Source organism: Haliotis asinina, chromosome 9 (assembly GCF_037392515.1).
Source record: "Haliotis asinina isolate JCU_RB_2024 chromosome 9, JCU_Hal_asi_v2, whole genome shotgun sequence".
NCBI classification, from domain to species: domain Eukaryota; kingdom Metazoa; phylum Mollusca; class Gastropoda; order Lepetellida; family Haliotidae; genus Haliotis; species Haliotis asinina.
Window position 1 is genome coordinate 57,646,328 of NC_090288.1, and position 23,165 is coordinate 57,669,492.

Here is a 23,165-nt window from a genome sequence, read left to right on the forward strand (position 1 = left end):
TTTTCCATCCATTCCACCTTGCTTTTGAACATAATGAAATGTTAACAAGTGCAAAAGACTGAACATTTAATGACTTAACATGTTTCTATCAGTATATACAATTCTACTTTCATAGTTTGGCAACAGGATTTGTTTTGTCATATAATCCGAACATGCACCATAAGAATATTGAAGAAAATACTGGTCAAGTATTGGTGAACATGGGTTGTTGTGAAGGGTTACACACAAAATGAAAACCTGTGGCGCAATGTGTAAAATATGTCAATTTTTGTCTTAAATGATGAAAAGTACTTTAAGAAGTATTTTTAATAAGAAGCATCTTTGGCACTACAGGAAATATAATGAAAGAACGTACAAAAGACAATTCTATCCACCAGTGCACCTAAGCAATCGACAAGGACTGGATGTTAAATGACTTCAGTTTTTCGTACTGATATTTTGTAAACTGACAATCTGTATACATGGACTATATATACTTACATAACTGATTTTGTACATCTGAATGTAGTTCAAGGCACTGTTGCAGAAATAACTAGACAAGACTCTATACTAGCTGGCCTGTGTCACCCAGTCAGCTGTAGAAATATTTACATGTATCTACACAGCGGTGTATGTACACAATCCTTCACACGTCACAGTCATGTCTTAGTCAGGCCTCGGTTTCTAGGTACATTTCTGCAGATATTGTGACAACTGTGATGTTGGATGTATCTCATTATTTACTGTCTTGTCCATCTGTTCCTGCCGTGATGTGATGGGCCACTGAAATACAAGAACATACATTAGAGAGGCTGCAGCAAATGAAACGTTGGATTTTCATACAAATTTCTCATATATGAAAAGGAAGTTTCTATATCGCATTGTGGACATTTTTCATGATGTGATTCAGATGAAGCTAGACTTTAGTAGGACCATGAATATTGTGTATTACACATTTGTCTCAAGTTCTGTTTGTTGTTTACTACTGCACTCAGTAAATGTTCTGCTATATGATGGCTGTCTGTAATATTCAAGTAGGGACGAGAAATATGACAAAATGTTATGGATGTCAACTTCTTTATTGTTTTCACAACATTTCTGGGCTATTCCTTGCCCCTTCTACCACCTGACAAAGGGGGAAGGAATAAGCCCAGAGACACTGTGAAAACAATAAAGAAGAAGTTGACATCCATAACATTTTGTCATATATTAGAATACCAACTTCTAAATACCTCTCAAGAACCTCACAGGGACGAGACAATCCAAAGACTGACATCCTGAGCATCAATCAACTCAAATGAAGTTCAATGACTTGTGTCAACCAAGACAGTGAGCCTGATCCTTGTCACATTTCAATAGTTACTACATTGTGTCCTCACAATCCATCAGACTACCTCACAATCTCTCAAGATATAGTATTTTGATAGAAAAACTCCACCATTTGGATTGGAAAGGAGTACAAGTGAAATGGCAGATTCAGAACCTCTGGAAAATGTTGACTTGCTCTGTATGTGGCCATAACATTACAGAATGACAGAATTGAAGTGCTATGCCATGGTTTGTGGGACTGAGACAAACAAGGATGTACACATGCACTAGCAGTTTCATCTTTGTAATCTTTATCAGTTCCAGAAGAACATACTTACGAAATAATTTCTACTTTGTCAATTGCCCATTGATCTGATCCTGCACCATCGTGTATTGGCTGCCACCACCGGAACTGAGTGCCCACAGCCCTGGCTGCGGAAGGGACATCATACGCCATACGCCGCGGCCTCATGAAGTCTTCTGGGTCATGGCGGGCCAGTAACTTCCAGTCAGAACCCTGAGGTAGATCTATTTTAATGATTTGGGTCTCCCAGACTAAAAGGGATGGTTGGGTAGCCTAGTGCTTAAAATGTTTGATTATAATCTGAAGGTATGGGTTTGATTCCTCACATAGAGGAACTGTGAATCAGTTTGTGAATCCTATTTCTGATGTACCCTGCTGTGATACTGTTTAAAGTAGTATAAAAACTTCAGTTAATCCAAGATTAAGATAACTATAAAAAAGAAGACTGCCTGTCTATTCGCCTCACCTTGTTGGTAGAGTACTGCAACAACACACCTCTATAGTCAGGACCGCTGCCCAGACGCACGTTACAGTTCTCTGTCTGAGCCTGACAACCTATCTGCATCACAAATATTATTTTTCTGAAACAAAAACGAAACAAAACACATTTTAATACTGTTAATACAAGTGAAATTATTGTGATTGTTTGCTGTGTACTACATTCATTTCATATTGCTACAAGATTTGTGAAAGCTAACTCTCTGATGCTTGTAGGCTTGTGTAGACAGATCCAGACAAGTTGATACCATTTTGATTTCCATAAATGCACACAGACCAAAACATTTGCCACAATTTCATCTGTCCCAATCGGCAGATCAAGGATTTCAAAACAAGGAGGTACGTAACACTAAAGACAAGAAATCTAAAACAAGTGCACTTAAACCATGCACAATCCCTTATGTACCCGGTATTGTGGATGTACGAATTTGTGTAGGAAGTAAGCTACCAGAGTTGATTCTTGGTCATTCCCACTGTCACGCTTACATTGTGAACACTGCTTGCACCTCTAATCCAGAATACTCACACAGCTGATGTCATATCCATCTCTGCAGTGACTGCCTGTCTTGTGCCACAGTCATTAAAATACAGTGTCTTTCCATGAGCATATGGCAGCAGTGCCCCACATCCAAACCCGATGCCACCTCCAGTCACTGCTGCCCAGTGTGCTGAGAATATCCCACCTTCAAATGATTCAAACATTTTGCTTGGGAGCTGACGTCTGCTAGGTCTACAGGTGGGACCTGAAACACAGAAGTAAGAACACTGAAGATAATGCTTGTTACTCCTTGTCCGACTGTGCACCGAGGAGTACAGGGGCTTGTATTGCTTAGAAACAGTGTAAGAGAGACATTATATTATACGTGAAAAGGCCCTACCCTAGTACCATATAAAAGGAAAGGGATGGAATGATAAAACCACCTCCTCCTCAATTAAAGTTACATTTCACCACGTAAAATATTTTTAAGGCCCTGTTGAGGCCTATGGATTGAAAGCAAGATGAATTTCCAACAAAATGAGCTATAAATAGTTACTATCAGATCATTATTTCAAAAGTTACATGCCATGGTTCACCAAAAACTGCTAGTGTTCCAACACCAAAATCATGAATCACCTTAGACAGCGAAAACTTGCCTTTTAAATTTGTTTATTAATCCCAGCCACATTGACAGCTCCCATGTAGGGCTGTCCCAGTCTGACCCCAAGTCACCTTTTGAAAAAGTCTTATCAGATAATGTTTTACTGGAGGAAGTGTACTAAATCTGGGACATGGGCCCAAACCCGGGATATCTGAAACCATTGTGCCACACAGAGTATGTGTCGTGTTTAGAAATGCTGTGACCATAAAATGTAATTTTTGGCTTGATGTACAGATGGAAGATGGACATACCGTGATATCCCTCATCACAGATGCAACGCCCATGTTGGCAGTCTCCACGTCCACTACACATGTTCTGACACTTCTCCCCCACATAGATGTCATCAAGACCCCAACCAGTAGACGTCTGGTCCGGTGATGCCTGGATCCACCGGAATCGGGTAGACCTGGAATTAGGATGAGTTGAAATATTGCTGGCAGCTCACCCTCAACTATCCAGTGTATCTATTCCATTCCATTATGATAAATACCTATAACATATTGTTAAGAGGGTGTATTTTCTATAAATTGTAGCACTGATTAAGTGATAATTATTATGGGTCACATTTCGTATCTTAAATGTTCAGTGCTATTGGTATTGTAGCGGCAGACCTTTAAGGTAGTTCTCTAGAGTTACCTCTATTTGAGAATGTTTGACTGAAATAAACACAAGGCAGGAGGAGAAAATTCTATGTTAATGGCGATGGTCGTATCGTGCTCAAATGTTCAGGAATAAGTGAGTTTGTATATAAAGACTGGTTATTGTGTTGGACACAGACACACAGAGTAACGGAGTATATCAACCTGCCTGCCTCTGTCAGCGCTTGACCTACATAACCGCTGCCTGACCGCTTCCCGTGTAACATTCAGTATAACTGTTTCTCGCTCAGACCCTGTCTGTCTAGAACTCACCCTGAGAAGACCCTGTCTGGGAGGCTGATTGTCACCCTTGTCCAGGTAGGGAAGTCTGCCAGGGTGAAGACGCTGGCCTGATGGTGGACCTGGGGCCGACACTCCATCTGGTTGTTGTCAGGGAGACACAGCTGCTGCACCAGATGCCAGCGCCCTGACTGGGGGTTCTTGTTGTACTCAAGGCGGATTGGGGCGTGGTCCTCACAGACATTGTAATGTTGGCTGCAGCCCACTACAATCTGGAAACATCAGACAAGAATTGCACATGTAGTATAAAGCCATGACTTACATAGAAAGCATAAAAAATCGTAGTCTGGAGCTGTCATAGGTCCTTCAAGACTTTGTAGCCATATTAGAAGCCGTACTGGTCACACTTCTAAAGCAAACAATGATCATCCTCGAGTACATTGTAGAGAGGACATGTACATCAGCAGCAAGTGAAGTGGGGTGAAGTGGATATTAACTACTATTCTTTACATTACAATCAGTGTTGCAGATCCTGGATTTCCGTACCCTTGGTGGAATCCACTAGCTCCAGTATGATGTGGATAATCAAATACTCATTAAAGATGAGCAAAAGGTGTCACAGGATTCAGTCATGACAAGGGCTAAAGCTGCACAGGAAACTGTTGGGACTCCTGTGATTGAGCCAACAACCCCCATACCGCCAGCTCGTAGTGAAAGATGAATAAATCACCTGTTCTCATAAATGAAGTATGCACAAGGGCAAGCTGTGAAATATTTTCGAAAGGCATGGAAGGTGGCACTTGTCATAGATGGGTACGTCACCATTAATATCAAATCCTCTAGATTGAACTACAGACAAAGATCACATATACTCTAGGGGGTGCAAATACATAGGTCATTTATTTAAGAGAGAGGGGGAACGAACCATCTGATGCACAGGCTTCCACATCGCTCACTTCCCACACTCAAACAACCCATTTAGCACAAACTACAGGGCCCGGTGGAAATCTGTGCCTAGTGACACCATCACCTGACACCAAGGAGCAATTGACAGCAACACAAAAATTTAGCATGTCTTTGTTGACGTTGAGAAATCAGCAAAATGATGAGCTTCCCACAACTAACTGAAAATCATTCCTCCTATGACGTCACTGCACGGCTCCGGCAACAGAGTTACATCACCTGTCTGTGGTTTACCGAAACCTTTAATCGCTTGGTATGAATTAACCACAAGTTTTATAAGAATGAGTTGGTGTTCCGCTTAAGACTTAACCACAAGTCTTTCACATTTAATGATTAAAAGAATAAAACAAATCAGTTTATTCGTTCGTTAGTGTTGCCTGTAAATAATGAAGCTGACAATCAGATTGTTTTTATGAATGATCCATGTCTTTAGCGTACAAGTAAGTTACTGAACCTCTTACAAGCACAGGAACCTCATGGGCTACATTTTTATTGTTGTCAAACAAATAATGAATATTGAAATAAGTTTCAAGTATCCATTTGTTACCTTGAATTGCAGCATGTATCCAGCCTGTACAATTAGCTGGTTTGTAGTGAATACCCGAACTCCCAACCCCTCCTTGTACGACAGTGCACTGTCGGCCTTGGAGCAGACGTCACTCTCAATCTTTCCATGTGGACTGAACTCATAGTCTGAAGAGTCATCTTGCTGTCAAAAGATGAGGAACATCCAATACACACAGAAATGTACAGGAGTGATGTCTAGATAACGCAAACAAGAAATCAAAGAGATGGTGTCTAGGTGTCAATTGTTGTCTACACAGCAGATTTAGAACATGTTTTATTTTTATGTTTTAAGTTTTTATTATGACGGCCACCATGAGTTTGGTCATAACAATTCTGGTAAAATTTGCAGGATGTGAATAATCTTGTAGGTATATCAGTGGTATTTTAAAGCAAGTTTCATTTGGCAAACAGGCACAAGAAGCAGTCACCTTCTGGCTGTAACAAACAGCACTAGGAGGTGTTTGTTTCTTGTGCCTGTTTGTTTCTTGTGCCTGTTTGTTTCTTGTGCCTGTGCCTGATTGTTTCTTGTGCCTGTTTGTTTCTTGTGCCTGTTTGTTTCTTGTGTCTGTGCCTGTTTGTTTCTTGTGCCTGTTTGCCAACATCTACCTACTAGATAACTCGTAGTAACAACTGCGACCAGAACTGATTCTACGAGTATACTCATGAGAGACAGTCAACATGTTACTGGCATCAGCTAACAAGAGCCAGACCATCAAAAGAGAATTTCATAACCAGATGAACAAATAGGTTTTGAATTTTGCTATGACTGTGAATCTATATTTTGTACCATTTGACTATCAGGGACAAGACTGCAGCAGATATCTCAGAAGCACAGCATGATGGATGACATCTCGCTTTCTATTCACAAATATGGTTTGGCAGTTGGCAGCAAACTTTTGACCCTTTCGGTAGGTATGTCACATGGTCATGTATGAAACACCTCAATTTTATAGAAAATGAAGGATTTATAAAACAAAATTGTGGTAGGGAAATTGAAAAGTCTGAAACAGGTAACGTATTACTCTCTTTTCAAAACATTTCATGCACAATTACATACGTGCCACTGAAAATGATGATTAGGTTTAAGCCATGTCACATAGATGTAAAGTTTAAATGTCAGGTAAATGTTAAATGGCTATTAGCCATCCATGCCGAGTAATTCAGTTGTACTGTACCGGCATGGAGAGGTTGAAGGTGTGGAAGAATTGACTGGGATTGATCTCTGTTCCGCCAATCAGGACATTGTCCAGCGCCCATAGGGGGAGCTCCATGTGGGAATTAACAGGCAGTGGCTGCCACCACCGGAACCGAGTGCTCTCCGTCCGTGCGGCCTCTGGCAAAGGGAGGTAATCCTCGCGTGGTGTAAGGTATGTGGAATAGTCCAGAGTGTGTAGTGTGGTCCAGGAGATGCCTGTAGGAGGGAGGTTTATCTGAATACCACCCAAGCTCTTCCTGATTCAAATCATGGTAACACCAATCCAGTCTTTAGTATCACAAGCAACGTTTTAAATATTAGGCTGTTTACAAAATGCCATTCAAGTCTTCCCTACCAATCATATGCAGTAGGTAGGAAGGTCAAGAAAACAATCATTTCATATTACAATAGTTACAAAACCATCCATGGTAGATTCACTCAAGTAATGAGAAACAACTGAGTCTTTTGAGCCCTCAATGACTGAGTTTCAGATGACATGAAATGGACATGCTAGCCTAGCCTGCAATACCTCCGTCTACTGAGAACTGAAGCAGGACACTTTGATCACGCGAGCTGGGCAGGTAGCACCCGGGGCGGATGCTCTGGCCACCGATCATTGCTGTGTACTGCATGAACCTGTGTCAACAATAGAGTGGGTATAGATCTTCTGATTTTAGTGGATGGGGAAAGTGAGTCATTTACAGAGCTTGTAGGAGACAGGCAATCAAAACTTTGAGTTTCAAATGGAAAACCTAGATAGACTTACTGTACGTAACAATGTGTGTCTCCCGCTGTGATTTTCCTAATATATTCTTAAAAGCAGTATAAAACACTGGATCACTGGATTGCCTGGTCCAGACTCAATTTTTTATCACCACCATTTAGCTGGAATATTGCTGAGTGTGACGTTGACAAAAAAACAGTCAACCAATCTATCAACTCGAATTGACGTTTTAATAAGTTTTCTTTTTGTTTCAACTGTTCATTGAATGAAAACGCACAAACTCATCTCTAAAGCATGTATTTAAAGCTTAAACATATCTAACCATCACTAACAATAACAATGTAACCATACATCCATGACCCAGTCACGACAGAAGTTAGTTCATTACTTGGCATTCCTGAGATCCAGGTCCACCGTGACAGCCTGCCTCATCCCTGGCCCGTCAAACACCAGGGATGTCCCCTCAACCAGGGTGGAGCAGCCATCTTGGATATCCCCTGACTGGACCATGGTCCACTTACTGTGGTTCACCCCAGGCTTGTCAAATGTGTCCTTCAGCTGCGTCTGTTGGCCATAGAGATGAGAAAGCTACGTCACAGTCAAAGGTAAAAAGCGTCAAACATACAGAACAGAGACCAACATTCATTCAGTTTAACATGATCATTGTGGTGACACCAGAAATAAAATACAACATTTTACCCATGTGAGGAATTAAACCTGGGCCTTTGGTGGGATGAGCAAATGGATAAACCACTGGACTACCCAACTGCCCCTGAAAGGCTTCAGATTCATTGGGGTGAGTGAGTGAGTTTAGTTTTACGCCACACTCAGCAACATTCCATCTATATTTTTTTATGTTTTATTTTTTTTTGAGATATTTTTTATTCACTTTACTTGGTTACAGTTCCATGGGATTTATGGGTATAATATAATTTAACAGATCGCATAGTAGAAAGGCAGACAGTACAATATATTTCATATTGGAAATATCTGGATTAAACAGTATAGCTGATACATAGATGATACAGCGAATGCAAGAGGCTCTTTTCTAGTTACACGATTGCAGCAATGACATTCCATTTTCTATAAAAGTGTTTCATGGTGACGTTTTTCTTATTGATAAATTTCTCTGTCTCATAAACGTCCTTTAATAATGCTCTGTAGATAGTGAAGCTGGGTTTGTGTCCTCTTATATTCATAACGAAAATGTGGTGCTTTACTAACAGAATCATGTGGTTGAGTAAATGGTTTCCACTGCAACAGAATAAAATATCGTGGTTTGACGTTTCGTACATTTTGCCAAGAAACTGGGTTGTGAAATTGTTAAATTCAGCCCAGAACATTTTGACGATTGGGCATTCAAGATATACATGGTAAATATGCTCGCTAGCTGAGCAACATGATGTACATAGGTCATTGTCTACCAATTTCATTCTTAGTAGCTCTCGCTTAGTGTAAATGGCTCTGTGTAAAAATTTATATTGAAAATCTAAAAGTTTCGTGTCTTTCGTGGATTGTCTATACTGTGAAAATATGCTTTTCCAATTCAGCGACTCACTAAGTTCCCCGTTCCATTTGAGACACACGTTCGGGATGTTATAGTCAGATATGAGATTATCGTAAAATATCTTTGAGCCTTTACCAGGTTTGATCAAATCGTTCCAAGGAGAACACATAGATAACTTCAATATATTCAAATTGTTTTTGTTCGTATCACGTCTTTCCATTGTTTGGGTATACTAAGGATAACACGATTAAAGTCAAGCACAGTACCCTTGATGCCAGAATTTCTTTTAAGTTCTGCAAAACTTAGAAAGCTGTGGTCATTACAAATATCTTTAATATAAACTACTCCACATTTAATCCAGTTATGAATGATCAAGCTTGACTGGTTACACTGGTGATTTAGCCATAGTGGTTGCATGAACATTTTGTTAATGTCGTTATTATTACACGCATATCTTTTAACATATCTATGCCAAGCATCAAGAGAGTCTTTCCAAAATGGATTTTTGACTTTATAGTGTGTAGAAATTTTGGCTCCTAGGAGAAGAAGGTTTTGCAAAGGGAAACCAGCAAGATCATAGTTCTTAAAATTAGGGATATATCTCTTCAAGTATGAAAGTTTTAACGGGTCGACAAAGGTTTTTACATCGACCATTCTAAGACCACCTTCTTCGTACGTTCTCACTAAATTAGTTCATTTTATTTTGTCAGTTTTGTCATTCCACATAAACTTGAAGAACAATCTGTTTAATTCAGTGATAAATGTTTTGGGGGGATTAGGGAGAGAAGAGAAGATGTGGACCATCGTGGATAAAGCTAAAGTTTTTGCGATGGTTATTTTTCCAATCAACGTTAAATTACGTCTTCTCCAGATACATAAAATTCTTTTTATATTTTCAAGCCTCTTCTTTGTATTGATTACCCATAGGTTTTCTAAATGAGCATTTAATTTGATTCCCAGTACGTCAAAGTTCCTGTTATGCCAATCTAGCTTATAATCGTGAGATAAAACTATTTGACTACCTGCCATTGCACCTATCCATACTGCTTTCGTTTTGTCTATATTTATTTTCAAACCTGACATTTATAAAAAGAGAGCAAAGATTTCATAGCTTCATTAAGAGAACTTTCGGATCCGTCCAAAAACAATTCAGTGTTGTCTGCGTATTGACCAATAGTATGTTCCATCCATTCCATCTATATGGCGGTTGTCTGTAAATAATCCAGTCTGGACCAGACAATCCAGTGATCAACAGCATGAGTATCGGTCTGCACAATAGGGAACTGATGACATGTGCCAACCAAGTCAGCAAGCCTGACCACCTGATTCCGTTAGTCGTCTCTCATGACAAGCAGAGTCACCTTTTATGGCAAGCATGGGTTGCTGTAAGGCGTATTCTACAAGAGACCTTCAATAGTCTCAAATTCATAGGAAAGTACTAAGGAAATGACCCGTGAAGGTCCCGGGGTAGAATAGGCCTTCAGCAACCCATGCTTGCCATAAAAGGCGACTATGCTTGTCGTAAGAGGCGACTAACGGGATCGAGTGGTCAGGCTCGCTGACTTGGTTGACACATGTCATCGGTTCCCAATTGCGCAGATCGATGCTCATGTTGTTGATCACTGGATTGTCTGGTCCAGACTCGATTATTTACAGACTGCTGCCATATAGCTGGAATATTGCTGAGTGCGGCGTAAAAATAAACACACTCACTCACTCCAAGGAAATGATGTTCTGACATCAACTATATCCTGCACTGAAGAATTCCTGATTATCCTGTGTCAAAAAGGGGGACCAATTCTTGATTCTGCTTTGTCAAGAGAAGGTTTTAACATCAGACTTTTAAAGGGTTGTAATTTGGTAGATCTATATTAACAAGCCAGTTTACACTGAGACATGTGTGAACACACTGATGTGTAGCCAATATACAAGTGCTTCTGATAACCCATCAGATCTCAGCCCCATGTGTGCAATATGAGGCATCAAATATATGCGAGACAACCTCCACAGGTTCCTCTCTTATCTCATTTGCCTTGTGACATATTAATTGTGACAAGAAAACTGAATGGAGACAGATTTTACCGGCCTATTCATGTCCACAGTCTTGCAGTCTTCTCCTCCATAGCCAGTATCACAGATGCATCGTGGGTATTCACAGTGTCCATGACCTCTACAAAGGTTGGGGCAGGCAGGTCCTATGTAGATGTCCTTGATGGCCCAGTGGTGAGGAGTTGGGGAACCGTTGGGGCGCTGCACCCACTGGAACCGGGTTCCACTGGCAGACAGAATACATATATTAAAAAACAAATTCGTCATATCTACTGTACATTAAGAGCAGGTTAAAAGAGTAATATGAAAGTAATAACCACATTCCTGGTCATGGGAGCCTACAGTGATTCTCCTTCCTGCATGATTTATCGGCAGGTTTTATGCTATGACTTTGGTCAGTGGTTGTATGAAATGATAACAATATTAAAAAACACAATATGCTATCTGGCAATTAAAACACTAGTCATGTAAAAAAACTTAGATATTTTGATGGACTTCACTACAGAAAGCACACACTGTTATTTGATTTAATAAATATACGACATCAAGATATACATTGTTGTCAGACCATCAGAACCTTAAGTCAGAGTCAAAACATAGAGATATAGATCAGGACTGACTGTAGAGACGTACTTAGAAACTGGAAGCCCTTTAAGAGGGATCACCACCCTCTGCCAGCGTGCTGTGGGATCCCCATAGAACATCGTCTTCATCTGTGCCCCACTACGACACTGGGGGTCGTTTGGTAGACACTGAGGATTCAGGAAGTCCCAAGTCATCCCATGATCTGTGGAATACTTCAGTTCAACGGGTGGTGTGGACGCATTGCTTAAAACTCCACAACCAACATTTATATAAAACTGTAGCATGGCACCATTGTCCAGTTTCACTTCTCGACTAATCAACGTGGAGGCTTCGCCATCCTTTGTAGTCCCAACCACTACATCAGCAGATCCACAAAATTCGTCAAGTTCAAGGTTATCTCTTGTTGGGAAGTATTTGGGGTCAAGGATGTCTGTGGTGTTGATGTGGAGGATGGTGGGGTTGTCTTCCTGGCCGTTGATGCGAATACTGTCAATGACCCAGTCTCCCAGCATATGGCCACCATGTTGAGGCTGCCACCATCTGACTCTGACACCTGGCTTCTTGGACCCAGGGGGCAGACGCACACTAATGAATCTATATGGTATGAAAGAAGACAGCATGTCGTAAATTGGATTAGTATAGATAGGGATTCTGAGACCATAGAAAAGTGTTCGCCTAAATCATGGTTCAGCACTATTCTGAGAGGAATGCCATCAGAAAATATTAAAATGACAAGGAACAATTGTCACACAATCAATGGCTATCTGTCATCTACTCAGTGAACAAAATATCCACTGACCCACTAGCCCATGGCTAGTAAAATTCCAGTTGGGCCAGAAAGTCTCTACAGTTATTGGCCCAGTTGCCTGGTAAATTTTCATGGGCTATTTTTGCAGATATATATCACCCTTGTTAAGATATAATTTACTTTTGAATCATGCAAGATTGTGACCTAATATAACTATTAATCACATTAGAACCTTAATGATGACTTAATTTTGTTTTGTTTTTTTGGCATAAATAAAATATTGAAGAAATTTAGACATGTGTCTTATTTGTTTTTGACGGTATTTCACATTTTTGTAATCTTTTGGATAGGTTTTACATTGGGTTAGTCACCTTAGTGGGTTAGTACCTTTTACACGTAGCAAGTCTGACTCACTTGAGAAATTTGGAAACTACTTTGCACAGTGCATCTACTTTCCAGTGACCACCCATCATACACATCCATTTGTAACAGAGGAAGCAATGGCCAGTTGTAAAAAAGGGAAGCAAAGCTTAGGGAATTTGTCACAAAGGAAGCAATGTTTATCCATACAGAGGGAGCAATGACCAGTTGTCAAAGAGGAGGCAATGGCCATGGCCATTAGAGGTATCACTGGTTAATTTTCCCAAAAGTAAGAATGATTATCAGTCTCTCTGAGAGAAAGCAATTAATGGGCATCTTCACAGATGAGCATGTGCTTGTTTAAGATCATGTCTGCTACCTACGTTGGCTGTCTGTACAGGTTGTAGTAGAGTTCCGTTACTGGAATCCAGCTGATACCACCATCAGCAGAGTAGTCCACTAGAACACTCTGGTCTCGGTTCACTGGCAGAGAATTACAGCCAAATAGGAAGTAGAACTGAATGAATTTGGCATCAGAGAGGTCAATGTCACGAGTGATCAGAGCTCGGCTGCAACTCTGAAAGAAGAAGCTTTAACATCACTTTAACATCCTGAAGACGTGTTCCACAAAGGACCATAAAATACCAAAATGTTTCAAATTTGTTTGACACAATACATGTGTGGAAAAGTATGTGTTCTTCAACTATAGACATTTTACTGAAACACTATGAGCAGTCTGCCTGCAGCTGTTGATGGAAACATCTGCCATTATCTGCAAAATACTTTCTGCATGCATCAGCCAATTTCAAAATGAACATAAATCATCAAGAGAACTAATCCTTGCAAATTATCTCAGCACTGGAACTGGGTGAAATTTCACAAAACTCACCCCTGTAAAGTGAAGAGAGTTTCCATTGGCTAGAGTTTTACAAGGACGTGCTACTTCTCCTCCAACCAGTTTGATCCAGTTTGTATCGTCTGCAGCTACAGTGAAGTCATCATTCAGTTCGCCAGGAAGGGCAGTGATTGGTTCTCGGCAATCAGCATCAGTCCATCCCTCATCACAACTGTGGGTTGACACACAATATGGCTGATTTTATACGCCATTTACCTAATCAATTACTTCAGCAATAATATCAAGGATTTCAAGGAGATGACTGCTTCTTGTGCCTGTTTTGCCAACATATGAAACTTGTTTTAAAATACCACTGATACAGCCACGAAATAACTCTTCGTGGCAAATTCGGCCAAACTGATATACAGGTGGCCAGGACTGACTATACTTACACACAGCTGCCTTCATAGCACCGACCATGACCACTACACATGGACCTGCACTCCCCACCGATGTACAGGTGAGCCAGTGCCCAGGACTGATTTGGTATGAATCCTGGTGGCTGCTGCCAGCGAAATCTTGTTGATTTAGATCTGGAAAATAATTTATAACAAAACATCAAAATATGTTTCTGCTGTTTGGACGTGGGATTCAATACCTGTAAAACATCACATTAAGAAATAACGCACTGATACAAGTATATGGATGAGCCCACTGACAACCAATTGTCTCAGGTGAGATGCAGGTACATTACCTTGAGTAGTATGACTGACACACCTACCTGGTGTAGTACGGCAGAGGTATGGTGACCCTGTTCCACCCAGCATACATGTCTGACTGATACTGAGAGCTGGTGAAGTAGGAGCTGCAGTCCACATCAGAGGGTACACATGCCCGCTGCAGGAGACTCCACGTCTTGCCCATGTCCAGGGAGAACTCAAGGTCCATGTCTGAAGTGAGTGAGTGAGTGAGTGAGTGAGTGAGTGAGTGAGTGAGTGAGTGAGTGAGTGAGTGAGTGAGTGAGTGAGTGAGTGGCTGCCTTGTGTACCTACTATTTGGAAGTTGACCTCAAGCAGCAACTTTAGCAATACACAAAACAGTAAAACTGACCACTGGAAGTAACGAAAGAAAACTATGTAGCTCACAATTCCTTGCAGCATCTTCACACAAAGGAAAGGTCCAATCCCTGATTAAACTAAGATTTCATGAAGTCGAACAATCTTACTTACGATAACAGTTTTCTTTCGTAGGTTCACATCCCATGGCCACATCAAACTGAACAAAGCTCCCCTCTCTCACATCAACATCAGCTGAGATGGCGTACCTCATGTTGTCAAGCCCTGACACATAAAGCATGACAGAAATACAGCGTGATCCTTGAACATCCTGACTTCTAACCTGATTAACAATCTAAAATCATATCATACTAACAATTTTCAGAATACAAATTTATCTCATCATATCAAACTGACATATTGATCATTGCTTTATACTAAATATTCCACATATAGAGCCTCAACATTTAGAGATGAAGAGTAGCACCAATCGTAACAAAACCCCAAAACACAGTTGCTGTAAATAGAAAAATTAGTTCTCATTCATAATAAAACATTTTTCAGAACAATTTCCTAAAGTTTTGCAAAATTCAAGTATGCACATCTACTTCCCTTTCTTTTACTGATAATGTTCTGTCCATCATGCAGGTCATGTCTCATTTGTTATGCATTACAGGTCATTTTTCACAGTTCACGTCTCTCACATCAAGATTCAAAGGTCAGTTCTCTCATTGAATCTTACCATAAAAGTGCATGGCTTCCACTGGAGAGCCGCACACCTTCTCCACATCCCCTCCTGGGTACATCAGCCATGTGGAGTCCCGAGGAGCTCCAGGTTCATCCTGAAGCACATCCTCTCCATAGATGTCGCCACCGATGTAGACCTACAGCCAGGACAAGTGTCATACAACACAGACCAACACCGGGGAATAGTTTCAGAAATTCTCTTCCCTTTCTAATAATTGATCACCTTTACATCTGTGTTGTACACATGCACTTATTACATGACTCTAGAATCAGATGAAGATATTTTACCAGTCAGTTATTTGAGTGCCTTGTAAAGCATGATACCTGGTCAATAGCCCAGTCTTCAGAGTAGGTTCCATCCACCGATGGCTGCCACCATCGCAACAGGGTGGAGTTGGAGCGTGCTGCAGATGGAAGGGGGAGGGCAAAATATTGTGGGCGGTTGCTTCGATCATTGAAGTCAAACTGTTCAATAGTGACCCAGTTGATGCCACCATTGACAGAATACTGGAGAAAGAGTGGTAAAGATGGCTTGACGCTTTGGTAACAGCCCAGCTTCAGGTAGAACTGCAGTGTGCTACAAAACAAATGAACAGGTTTGTCATTTCTGGTTCAACTTAAATCTCATTCTCATACCACAGTGGTTACTCCTGTCATATCTTCCTATGTAATCTCTAGCCATATTTCCCGTTTCTTGTAAAATCCTTTAGTGGCCAAAAATCAGAAAGCGAATCACCTCCCTTTTTTCTAGCCAATCCCATCACATGTTACATCGACTTAGATCCAGTGGAGTTAGCTGATGAATGTGTGAAGGATGCATTCGGTATTTCATATTTAATGGAAAAGCAGATACTAGCGCAACAGAGAGGGCAAAAATTAGTCAACAAGATGTTTTTGTTGATGTGACACATTTAATGGCGAGTTTGTCCATTGTCAATTAGGGGGTGGAGGTGAAGACACCATTGATCCGCCATTACACGACTGGGTTCTGTCTAGACGAAATGTTAGTGCATTGTGCAGGTGAAGAGTTTCTAGTTTTCTCGAAGCATACAGAAATTACCAAGGCTTTGAAAACAACATCCCTGATTGCACAACTAAATCTAATTGCAATCCAGAACACTGACACCATGAAACGATCATACTAGGACAGAGGTTACATGAGAGGAGAGGAGTGACCTTTGTGGGAGGAGAATGCATACATCTCTTGAAGTGATAGACTTCAGAAACTGTGTACTGACCAGAATTGGAAAGTTCCATTCTCCTGGGTAACAAGGATCCTGTAGTCTTGGTAGCCCTGGTTACCTTACCAACCATTCATTGTTCACTGAGGACTGACTGGAATTGGAAAGTTCCATTCCCCATGATAAAAAGCACAAACTCTAACTGACCTGACTCGGGAGAGATCCATCTCTGTTGTAGTCAGCACTCTGTCACCAGTGTTGCCATAGTGCAGACTGGGCTCGGTGAAGAGATTCCCACAATGGTCAGACGGTCTGCCTCCACTCCACACTGACCACCTTTCCTGGTCCAGTTGCTGGCTGGCTGAAAAACGACTCAACAGTTTCACTCACTTGTTATATTCAGCCCTCAACAAAACAGGATAACACATCCTAGTCCAGGATTATCATGTGATACCATTAGACTTATAGAACTGCCAACATCTTTGATCCTCTTGTCATAAGAGCTGACTAGCAGGATAGGGTGGCCAGGTTTGCTGACCTGACTGACAAGTCATCAAATCCCAAATGCGTAGATGGACATTGATGATGTCAGTTGCTGAATTGTCTGATCCACTCGATTATTTAAGCAATAAACCAACCACCAACCTTGGTCGTGGTTGGCACAGTCATTAAGCTGCCAAAATTCTTTCTATTCTGAGTATAGCAGTGTCCCACAATGAAGCCTGTGGGTTCCAACTCCTGTTCCTGATTATGTTTCTAGATTTGTGAGCACCCAATACATATCACCAAAGTCTTAAATGTCTGCACCACTTCAGCTGTCTTCACAGGTAACACCACATCAAATGACTGGAATACTGTTTAAAGTGCCATTAAACCCAAGCCACTTTATCCATTAAATTGTGCATCACTTATCTTTTCATTATGTATACACATTAATCCGTACATGACACTCCCAAAAGAACTTTCATTTAATTTCACTGTCACTAATGGCACACAGATATTCTGAAATTCCCAGTTACTAAGTGACACTCTAATTGTTTGGACGTGAATTGGAACATGTGTTCTTCTTTGTTCTTTGAAGTAAGATATATTTTTAATGAGATTTTACTTTACCTAAATGACAAACATCCATTTGACAAGAAGCATATTGATCTGCTTGAATGCCATGTGTATTTTGGGACTGTGACACGTACCATCCAAGACATTGGACTGCGACACATCCCCCCTCTGGGGCAGCAGGGAGATGACCCGGGGTGGGTTGAAGTCCTCTTTCAGATATGTGGGCTTATGTCCCTCCACCACGCATCTCTCCCCTGAGTAGCCCTCATCACACATGCACACCATGCCATTCACGCAGAACCCATGCCCATTACAGTGGTCTATGCAGGCCATGCCGATGTACACGTTGTCTATCGCCCACTCTGGGGCAAAGTCGTACTCGGGTACAGCACCTTGGTACCACCGGAATCTCATTGCACTGGAACATGGGCAGTATAGAAAACAATTCACTAAACAACAGACTGCAACAAAGTAGGGTGTCAGGATAGGTCCATATCACATTTTGATGGATGCATCAGAATTCTTGTGTCAGCATAAACATATTCACCTGAATGTCATCACAGCTGAGGTTGTTGCCATCAAACATTTGGCTGCACTTTGTCATGGGGCTCATTATCTTGGCTCTTAAGATATGAGTTGCATCCCTCAGGCATGCCAGAAACCTATGATGGTGTGCTTTCATCACACTTTGACGTGCCATGAGACATATGAAATACTGATAATAGCAACGTCAGGCTCATCTTTCTCGCTCCCTCGCTCACTCTCAGGGCAAATACATATAAAAACAAGGATGTACATATCAATATACTAACCCACACACAAGAAGATTATCTAGAGGTACTATAATTCGTCGCCAGTTTGGAGATGTACCGCCATAGTAGACGGTCTGTGGTAATGTGCTGTCAAAACATCGGACACTTGACACCTCAGCACAATTGGGCACAACTGACGCCCATGTTTTGCCTCTATCTGCAGAGTACTCCAACCTGACAGGGTACTTGTTGGTGGCCTCAGAACCACAGCCAACATTGATCTGGGGACACAAAGACACCATGTCACTGCAGGCCACAAGACGCCTACCATTCTTATGCAGGGTCTATGGTCTACCATTCGTCGAGGGCACCACAGATCGTCTTCCTAAGATTGTCAACACCAACCAATGCTTCCCAAAAAACTGTAAATGTCAAACACACATTCTTTCTTTCACTCAGTCACTCATATCAATACATCAATCTGGTAATATACTCTTTTGTTTGTATCTCATGACAAAGATGAGGTTTACACTGTGGTCAATTGAACAATGGCTTGCTATTGCTCATGTTCATCCTCTGAAGTAAATGTATCGATATCATGTCAAACCAAATAAGAATCATAAGCTTTTGCTATGCTGCAAAAATGTTTACAACAGTATTATAATAGTGGTGAAATGTTTTCAAAAGTCACCCTACCTCTAAGAAATATTGCATATCATCAATCTTACATCAAACTGTAGAACTGACATAGGTCCAATGTCAAGGTCACGTGTAACAGCAGATAATTCCCCTCCAGCTGACCTCCGGAACACAAGGGCGGAGTCACCAGAGGTTGACGTATCTGTCCTGGGGAGATTCAATATATTAAACATGGGAATAGTCAATTATTTAATAAATGCAAAAACACAAAGGGACATATAAGATGTCCCTATATTCAAATGAAATATCACAAAAACATCATGGACCCAGATCTATCAGGACCTTGGACACCCTGTAGTCCGTTTCATACAATAGTAAATCATTTAGTACAAACACCAAGTTACAAGAAACTATTTTATCTTCTTCGTAGAGAACACTTACCCTGTATTAAACTGACAATACTCCCCGACACGTCCATTATTTACAAACATCCAACCTTCTTGGTCGGTTTCTCCGCTATCAAAGTCATCATACAGAGAACCAGGATTCATTGGCATGGTGCCAATAAACAGATTGTCCACTGACCAGGTCATTTGCATCTCACCTGGAACCCACAAAGAACGACCTTGTTACCTGAACATACAGATTTTTTTCTGGGTTATTCTTTTCTTTTTTATTCTGAAGTACAAAGTTTCAGGGCTTGTAATAGCCCTGTCATCAGGTAGAACTGAACAGTAATCAAGCACCTAACCTCACTGTCATCACCCCAATTTCCAAAGCATTACATTTCTACTCTACTGAGGGGGTGGTTGGGTAGCCTAGTGGTCAAAGAGTTTGCTCACCATACCAAAGACCCAAGTTCGATTCGCCACATGGATACAACATGTGAAGCCCATTTCTGGTGTCCCTTGTCCCAAAAATAAAACCCATTCCACTCCATCCTTTGAAATTCCTTCAATATTTAGGGGGTTGAAATTTAATACAATCAAAATAATTCCAGTGAATAAGAACTCAACACAGGTCTACTACATTCAAAATAGCCATCTTTCAAATGAGGTAATACGTTCACTTCAATCAGATGGCTTTTAATATTATTTTCAACTGGAAAAGGTGATTTTCTGCATATCATGATGGGATGAAAGTCCTTATGATCAAAGATACTTTTATTAGGGAATTTGTTCAGGAAATATATAAGGTAAGTGTGTGCCATAAACCATCACAAGTATTGTGGAAGTCGCGGTGGCTGAGCGGGTTAGGCGGCTGACTTTGTGTGCTGGCGATTAGGTGCCTGACTCTGAGGGTAAGGGTTTGAATCCCGAATGGGACTCAACCAAAAAAGTACTAGAATGTGTACTTTACTGAGGAAGTGAAATCCCAAATATGACATATGTTGCATTTGACCACTTCCTAAATGGCATCGTGTAATCACATCATAAGTATTGTGAACAAATTAAAATATGCTGCTGATAACGGTCAAATTCAAAGGAAATACACATAATACAATAGAAAAAGTATTGTGCAATGAAGAATGTGATAACATTCGTGTCTGTGTATCTGGGGATTATTAACTATGTATAACTATGAAAACTGACCAGCATTTTCCGGCTGCCAGAACCTGAATCTGGTTGCATTCATCTTGGCGCTCATGGGAAGTGATATTGTGAAGTAACTGAAAGGTAGGAGAGTGAGAGTAATATTGTGGAGTAATTTAATAAACCTCCAGTGACGTCACTCTTTTGTCTTGCCAGGCTCTTCTTTTACCGAGTTGACCTCTACATGCAGTTTCACAGCCATTCTCCATGAAATCCTACAGATTTTCTACAAAACTGCCCACATCCCGGGATTTTATGAGGAATAGCTCTTGACTTTTATTATTACTTGTTTTGAAAATTAATATAACATTGTCTTGCTATCAATGAATATCATCGTAACATATCACATTACTGAAAACTTCAAATATACAGTGCTGACACCTGGTTTCAAACCTGTAACCCTACACTTACTAGCTTGGCGGTTCTATCCACTAGGCTACGAAGGAAGAATTGTTGTGAAGAATGAGACTGTCAGTATGAACCATATGCATCTGTTCTTCACAATACAGGTAGTGCGAGCAACAAACATGCAAGGCAAGGTGTCGGCTGCTTGTCACATCCCAAAATACCAAATACCAAATGCCAAATATTTAAATTATGTCTCAAGTACATGCTTGGTCAGTTTGGATCAAAGCCTCCTCAATGGTTTTGTTTGAAAAAGTAAGCCCTCCCCAATTTCCCGCTGCTACGGGCTCACTTTTTCAAACAAAAACTCGAAGTTTGTTTTGATCCTTTACATAACGTATGATGCTGAAAGTGTTACTGAGAAGAAGGTGAAAGGCTGGAGGATGAAACCACTGTAATTTTGGCATCAACAAATTGTTGTCCTCATGAAGGGTAACTTTAAAAGTGAAGTGACACTGCTGAAATATTGCTAAAAACATTATAAAAATAAACTCTTTCAATCATTATTTAATGCATTGCCCCTACTACATGGAATTTTGAATCTTTTTCCTCCATTAAGTGAATCTGTAGTCAGCAAAGAGTTTATGAAGACTGTTTGATAAGTAAATAATATTGTGCTATATGGCAGCCCAAGTCAAGCATTCAGTGTTGAGTGGTGTTATCTGAGTACAATAGCCGGAAAACTGCATCCAAGTCTTGATAACTATTCCAAACTTAACAAAATTTGCCACCATTTCTAAAATTATGTTTTCCAGCTTAATTATTTTGAAAGATACACCTTTACCTTACACCACTTGTATTGCGGTAATGGAGTTCCTTGAGGAGTTTCCAGGTGATGCCGCCATTGGTGGAATATTGCAGCAAAACACTGTGAGTCCTCGGCCAATCAAACAACTTGCCTTCACAGCCATACCGGAAATAGAATTCTGCAGTCGTGAGCATGGATGTATCAATATCTCTTGTGACAGCCATTCTAAGTTGACCCTGGAAGAAACAGCATCCATAGACAGAACTGGAGAGTTTTGTGGGGCGTAGTCACAATCTATTGACAACAACTTCCTAAATAAACCATCATAACATCGTTAAGTGGCATTCAGAAGCTGGTATAATGAGGAGGAACACTTTTTATGGATCGACAACGTCTTTATTGCAGTGGATGTGACGTTTCATTGTAGATCCTAACACCATAATCAAGCTCGTGATCATCATTTGCTTGTTAAAAATGTTAGGATCTACACTGAAGCATTGCATACACTACAATAAAGAAGTTGTCTGAAGCAATGCATCCACTACAATTTAGAATACACTAGAAGTTGTCTATCCATTAAAAGTGTTCCTCTTAAACTGGTATAGTTTCAAAATTATGTCAACTTTGGTTTTAGAGGGAGCAAGATGAAACTATCTATGTGTATTAATAACATCATCACTGAAAAACTATAGTGTCAAAAAGGGGCAAATTTATGAACAACTTCGTTATTGACTGGAATAAGATTATAATTTTGAGAACAATCTCTTTGCTAAATATTATAGTTTAGAGACACAATAAATGGATCACAACCTTTTCACTAAACTATTAAAGTTTCAAAAAGGGTAAAACATGTTGATGTCAACTTTGTTTTTGTATGAAACAAGAGTAGACACAATCTGTTGATAACAACTTCTTAACTAAACTACTTCATTTAAAAAAGGGGACATTTTGTGGATGTCAACTTTATTATTATAGAGAGACTTGTCTGATAGTTGTATAACAATCTATAACACATCATAGTATTTAAATGAAGTCAGGTGTCAACTTCTAAGAAATGCCAGTCAAACATTTACTGAACAATGGTAACAAGGTTACTCCTGAAATATTCATAAATCAGCTTGCTACTTAATAATATGGAATAAAATATTGAAGAATATAACCGGATGAAAGCAAATTTCATTATTTTGAAAACATATTATGTCACACTCAGAAAACATATTTAATCTTATTTTTCAACAATATAAGTAATAATTTGATTTAGAATAAAAGTCACAATTATGTGAATGCCTCAAAAGCAAACAAAAACATGAACACATTCAAAATCCCAACACACACTGTGTATAATGAC

At 40.3% G+C, this 23,165-nt stretch overlaps 1 protein-coding gene across 1 annotated transcript in view; it reads right to left on the bottom strand.

The window, feature by feature from the left end:
* Positions 1-53: 53 nt before the first annotated feature.
* The window catches only part of LOC137296184 (reelin-like), a 66,786-nt gene continuing 43,674 nt past the window's right edge, over positions 54-23,165 (bottom strand). The window contains exons 33-58 of the mRNA XM_067827897.1: positions 21,854-22,053; positions 20,665-20,741; positions 19,514-19,676; positions 19,162-19,279; positions 18,494-18,714; positions 17,816-18,099; positions 16,830-16,983; positions 15,766-16,018; positions 15,437-15,578; positions 14,869-14,979; positions 14,421-14,589; positions 14,092-14,232; positions 13,694-13,871; positions 13,188-13,381; positions 11,745-12,290; positions 11,145-11,337; positions 7,944-8,119; positions 7,361-7,467; positions 6,812-7,047; positions 5,617-5,778; positions 4,140-4,378; positions 3,480-3,634; positions 2,616-2,832; positions 2,058-2,172; positions 1,626-1,804; positions 54-762 (exon numbers count right to left, since the gene is read on the bottom strand). Of these exons, the coding sequence (XP_067683998.1) occupies positions 720-762; positions 1,626-1,804; positions 2,058-2,172; positions 2,616-2,832; positions 3,480-3,634; positions 4,140-4,378; positions 5,617-5,778; positions 6,812-7,047; positions 7,361-7,467; positions 7,944-8,119; positions 11,145-11,337; positions 11,745-12,290; positions 13,188-13,381; positions 13,694-13,871; positions 14,092-14,232; positions 14,421-14,589; positions 14,869-14,979; positions 15,437-15,578; positions 15,766-16,018; positions 16,830-16,983; positions 17,816-18,099; positions 18,494-18,714; positions 19,162-19,279; positions 19,514-19,676; positions 20,665-20,741; positions 21,854-22,053 (4,773 nt within the window). The 3' untranslated portion in view covers positions 54-719. The remainder of the gene's footprint in view (positions 763-1,625; positions 1,805-2,057; positions 2,173-2,615; positions 2,833-3,479; positions 3,635-4,139; positions 4,379-5,616; positions 5,779-6,811; positions 7,048-7,360; positions 7,468-7,943; positions 8,120-11,144; positions 11,338-11,744; positions 12,291-13,187; positions 13,382-13,693; positions 13,872-14,091; positions 14,233-14,420; positions 14,590-14,868; positions 14,980-15,436; positions 15,579-15,765; positions 16,019-16,829; positions 16,984-17,815; positions 18,100-18,493; positions 18,715-19,161; positions 19,280-19,513; positions 19,677-20,664; positions 20,742-21,853; positions 22,054-23,165) is intronic.